Source organism: Magnolia sinica, chromosome 8, assembly GCF_029962835.1.
Source record: "Magnolia sinica isolate HGM2019 chromosome 8, MsV1, whole genome shotgun sequence".
NCBI classification, from domain to species: domain Eukaryota; kingdom Viridiplantae; phylum Streptophyta; class Magnoliopsida; order Magnoliales; family Magnoliaceae; genus Magnolia; species Magnolia sinica.
The window spans coordinates 6299962-6305931 of record NC_080580.1 but is presented as its reverse complement, the minus strand read 5'-3'; the positions used below and the strand labels follow the sequence as shown (position 1 = coordinate 6305931).

General features: G+C 42.1%; 1 protein-coding gene across 1 annotated transcript; it reads left to right on the top strand.

Moving 5' to 3' along the window:
* The first annotated feature begins 255 nt into the window (after window positions 1-255).
* On the top strand, window positions 256-5526 carry LOC131252721 (UDP-glycosyltransferase 76B1-like). The gene is made up of 2 exons (XM_058253393.1): window positions 256-791; window positions 4565-5526. Exons 1-2 carry the CDS (start codon window positions 293-295, stop codon window positions 5437-5439), a joined length of 1374 nt encoding a protein of 457 aa, XP_058109376.1. The 5' UTR covers window positions 256-292; the 3' UTR covers window positions 5440-5526.
* The last annotated feature ends 444 nt before the right edge of the window (window positions 5527-5970 follow it).

The window sequence follows — 5970 nt, the reverse complement described above, 5'->3', positions numbered from 1 at the left end:
AACCAATTCACTGACGTCACCATCCGTGCCAATCAGACTGGGTGAACTTGTCCCGGGATATAGCAATCCCATGGATCTTAAACCAATCCACTGGCACCACCACCATTGCCCTAAAATCCATCTCATCCCTCCTAATCCCATGGGATCCGTCCGGCCAAACAGGCCCTAAAAGTAATTTCAAATGCATGTCCACCATCCTTTAGACTCTGCCAGGGTATCAAAGTTTTCCTACTATATATATCAGCAAATGCAAAAGACCCGTTTTCATTCCAAAACCAAAACTAAAATAGCAATGCCTAGATCAAAAGAGAGACCTAGGCAGCATAGGAAACGCACCCATTTGGTGCTTTTCCCATGCCCATTTCAAGGCCACATAACTCCCATGCTTCAGCTGGCCACAATCCTACACTCCAAAGGATTCTCTATTACCATCGTCCACACTCAATTCAACTCTCCCAATCCATCCAACTACCCAAACTTCAATTTTGAGCCCATATCCGACGGCTTATCGGTTGATCAGGCACAGAAGGAAAATGTCATGGCTCTGGTCACGCTCCTTAATGTCAATTGCCATGGCCCATTTAGTGATCTGATGGCTCAGATGCTCTCTGAAGAGGACCCACGTGATCCAATCGCATGCATTGTTTCCGACGCTGTCATGCACTTCACGCAGTCTGTGGCTGACCACTTCAAGATCCCAAGGATCATCCTACGGACGAGCAGCGCCTTGTCCTTTATCACATTTGATGCCTTCCCACTGCTCCGGGAGAAGGGCTATCTTCCTATACAAGGTGTGTATGTTCCAAACTACCACAGTGATTTTTTTGTTGTTGTTGGTGGGAAGAATGGTTTGGTGGGTCATTTTAGAAAGCATAAAAGGTTCACATCCAATCCATTCAATAGATTTGTTCTATCATAAAGATCATGTTGTAAAAAAATCAACAACATCCATTCATTGAATGGACCATACTTATGTTTTGCTATTTATTACCGACTTAGGTGAATAAACGGGTCTGACTTTTGCAGTGAGGCCAACCTTCCCTTGTCCAGCTGATAAATTCATGTGACATCCATCCCTCCTGTTAAGTTGCGGAGTAGATCATCTGTTTTTTCATATCAGATCATTTTAGGATATTATATCAAAAATGGGAGGCGGCTTGGCTGGTGTACCACACAGCAGCTATATTGCTGCTGTAGGTACGTGTCGTGCGAAGACGAGCACTGACACTCCTCGAGCTCTGAGTTGTACGAACGGTTCAAAGGAGATCAAAGTTACATGGGCCCCACAGTGATGTATTTATTATATCTATACCGTACATCTATTTTTAGATATCATTTTAGAGCATTATCCAAAAAATGAATCATATCTAAAGATCATCCGGACCACACCACAAATAGCAGCAGAGATGACGATTTTCACCGTTAAACAATTGGTAGGGCCCACCGTAATGTTTATTTTCCATCCAATCTGTTCATAAAGTCAAAAAGACATGAATTAAGAGGAAAAATAAATTTCATATTGATCCATAACTTTTGTGACCCCAAAAAGGGTTTCAATGGTAGACATTCAATCCCCCACTGCTTTTTGCAGTGTGGTCCACTTGATAGTTAGGTCTGTCTCTTTTTTTCCTTTTTTTCTTTTTTTTTTTTTGTCTCAAGCCTTAATACGAGCACGCCAAATGAATGGACGGTTTGGATATAACATACCTCATAATCAGAGCCAAGCAGCTATATAGCTGGTGTGAGGTACACCTGCCAATCGGCTTCCCCAAAAATAAGCAGATCCAGTGATAAGGAGGACCATACCATAAAAAATAAAAAATAGAGGTGATTGAACATTCTACCGTTAAAAAACATTAATGCTTCTGTAGTGTTTATTTGCCAGCCAATCAGTTGATAAGGTCAAATAAGCATCGATGAAGGGAAAAAACATATATCAGCTTCATTAAGAGCTTTTGTGGCGTTCGGCTAGAGCATGCACACCTGTTGTTTGTTCTATTAACAACATAAAGACCAGTCGTTTTATTTTTCTTTTTTTTTTGTTTGTTTTTGGTAGTCCTAATGTTTTGCTCCATTACATCTCATGGTAACAGAGGGTACCTTACAAACATCATGTCTCACTCAAAATCTCTGTCTAATCACTGCACATTTAGTATTTGGTTTCTTGCCAAATGACAACACAGGGCTGCCGATTGTAAAAAAAGATTTTATTCATGATTGTGGAAGTAGATTTAGATGATTGGACTCTTTGGGTCCTTTTAACTTATGGATACTGTCATATTTATGTTTGAGCGTTGTTGCCGCCACTCAATCTCCATAAAATGTTTGATCTAATGGAATATTACTTTGTTGACCACCACTATTTCCTATGGTCTAGTCCACCTGATAAATGGATCTGATTCATTTTTTTAATATCACCCTAGAATGATATGGAAAAATGGATGGATAGGGTGGATACAAAATATATACATCAAGGTGGGCTCCACGATATGGGCCACACTTTCTTGGGTGAGTCCGGGTCTTACCTAATCCCCTCCTGAAAAGTTAGCCTCACCATGTGACTTTTTTAGTGTAAAAATCAGCCCTATCTACTCATCAAACAGGCTGCACCATAGAAAATAATATCCAACATTGATAAATTGTAAAATTTCAAGTGTGGTTAATTACTCTAGGAGTCAATATATCAAATGTGTGCACAAGGAGATACTTATGATGAATATGCCAAATTTGTGCACAAGGCAATACTTATGATGGAACACGGGCTGTGTGCTGAGTAAACTTTGTGAGGCCCACACATTATGTATGTAATTTGTCCACATTGTCCATCCATTTTTCTAGCTCATTTTAGGACTTAAGCCCATAACCAAAGCATATTCAAAGGTCAAGTGAAACACACCACGTGAAATAGTAGTAGATTACTTACATCAAGGTGAGCCCACGTAAAAGGATTTTCTGTGTCAAAGGTAGGGCCCTAATGATGAATGGCCCACATCTAAAGCGAACCCCCCGTGATGGACAACTTACATTGAAGGTGGGGTCCACACTATAGACGGTCCATATTAAAGGTGGGCTCTACACGAGGGGCGATGAATCTTGAAGGTGGCCCCACACCATGGACATAACATTGAAGGTGGGCCCCACATGATGCATAACCCACATCAAAGGTGGGCCCCGCATAATGGACGGTCCACATCAAAGGTAGGCTGCTAATGATGTATGATTGCATCCAAGTTGGGTTGTGCAAGATGGATGACCCACATTGAAGGTGGGGCCCTCACGATGGACGGTACACATTAAAGGTGGGCTCCACATGATGGGTGTTGGACATTGATGGTGGGCCCCACATGATGGATGACTCACATCGAAGGTAAGACTCACATGATGGATGGTCCACATCAAAGGTGGGATCTACATGCATGATAGGCAGTGGATATTAAAGGTGGACCTCACATGATGGACAATAGCTAGCATTGATGGTTGGCCCCACATGACAGATGACCCATATCAAGTTGGCCCATATGAGGATAGTTCACATTGAAGGGTAGCCCTTAATGAGAATGACCCACATCCAAGGTGGGCTCCACTTGATGGACAATCCACTTTGAAGCCCTTTGGATGGATGGTCCACATTAAAGGTGGGCCTGCATGATTGATGGCCTACATCTCAGGTGGGCCCCTCATGATGGATAGTCCACACTGAACATGGGCCTTGCAAGGTGGATGGTCCACATTGAAGACATGGCCAATGTAAGTCCAACATAGTGAATGGTTCATGGCAAAGGTTGGTCTAATATGATATGATGGATATTAAGGGTCCATTTGGATAATGAATTACCGAAGTAATGTAGTGTGAAACTCATATAATTACTTTGTACCTTTGATTGGATATTGTTTATTGTCAAATCATAGTTATTCTTTGGAATCACCCCCCATGATATGGATTGGCAAAGTGTGTTGACATGGCATACTTTTGTAGGCTCATAATGTATGTGCTATATGCACACAGTCTATCCCTCTTGCATGATCTTTTAATGAAATGGGACAAAAAATTATGGAGATCCAAAAACGACATAGACCACAACATAGCTAGCATGTTTATTGAATGCCTATCATTGAAAACTTCCCGGGGTCATAGTAGTCTTGGATCAAGCTCATTTTTTAAGAAATACCCTAAAACGATTTTGCAAAATGGATGAATGATGTGGATATAACATACATTGATGGAATCACATTAAAATGTATCTAGTCAGCATAATTACTTTGCACGTGAAAAAATGAAGATGCTAGAGTAACATTAAACTATCCTATTAGTAATGATAATTATTATTTTTATAATGAAGATTACAATGCATTACTGTGGTAATCACTAAAGTTGATGGAACAAACCTGAGGGATAAGTACTTACGTGCGGTTGAAATCAAACCTACTTTTCTACTTTTTGTCTACAAGTATGTCTGGCCATAGTTCACCTAAAACGGGCCCATGGGTAAGAGTTGATATCCTTACATTCCTAGCCAATCTTGACCATTCTTCTCTATTATTTCATCTGAATTTTTCTTACCAGATCCTCAATCGGAGACGCCAGTGTCTGAGCTCCCTCCACTCAGGATCAAAGACCTACCGAACATCAGCACGGACAGCTCGGAAACATTGTACCAAGTGGTGGCCCACACGAACAACGTAACAAGGAACTCTTCAGGGATCATCTTCAACTCCTTTGAACATATCGAAGAAGCTGCATTGGTGAAAATCCGGCAAGACTTCCCGATGCCGTTATTTCTGATTGGCCCACTTCATAAGTACTCATCAGGATCGTCCAGCAGTTTGCTGCCACATGATCATAGTTGCATGGTCTGGCTCGATAAGCAAGCACCCGGCTCTGTCATCTATGTCAGCTTTGGGAGCTTAGCTTGTATGGAGAAAAAAGAGCTAGTGGAGATTGCGTGGGGAATAGCTAATAGCGGCCAGCCTTTCTTGTGGGTGGTTCGATCTGGATTGGTTCGTGGGTCAGCAAGCGCTGAAATGCCAGATGGGTTCGAAGAGGAGACACGTGGGAAGGGCTTGGTGGTGAAGTGGGCCCCGCAGAAAGAGGTGCTGGCCCACCCTAGTGTGGGAGGTTTCTGGACACACAATGGCTGGAATTCAACGGTGGAGAGTATATGTGAAGGGGTGCCTATGCTATGTTGGCCTTGTTTTGGTGATCAAAAGGTGAATGCTAGGCTTGTAAGCCATGTATTGAAGGTGGGTGTCCAACTAGAGAATGGGTTGGAGAGAGAAAAGATAGGGTGGGCCATAAGAAGATTAATGGTGGAGAAGGAAGGAGAAGAGATGAGGAACAATGCAAGGAAACTAAAAGACAAGGCTGACCTTTGTTTAAAAAAAGGGGGTTCTTCCTATGAGTCGATAGATAGGTTAGTAAATTGTATCCTCTCATTGTAATGCACGACTCGTCTGAGTCTAAAAACCTTGCTGTTTTTTTCGCTTGTTTAGCATGACTTGTGTGAGAACCATCCATTGCGAATTCAATGTGGGCCCTAGCTCTTGAAGTGGGTCTTGCACCAATTCCACATGGTCCACATGGCCAACGACTATTTTGCAACATATACATCAATCTCAATGGACCACTAAGTTCTGGTCGATTCAATGCATACAGCTAAATTACGCAATTTCTGAATGGAATGGTTTGAATTTTTCAGGCCATGCACATTGACTAAAGAAACTTTCTGGCTACTGATTATCGCTGCTGTGGGTCCACCTGATGAATGGACTGGTTTGAATTTTTCAACAATTTAAGGTGGGGTCTACTTCTTGAGCGGCTCGGATGTCATACACACAGGTCACATGTTGGATGTATGCATGTAATGCACCAGATAGCCTCTTGGTACATTGAGATGTAAACGCAGCTCCCCCAAAATAAAGCAATGGCAACCACATTTCTCGTGTCAACATGACATGACATGCTGAGATGGA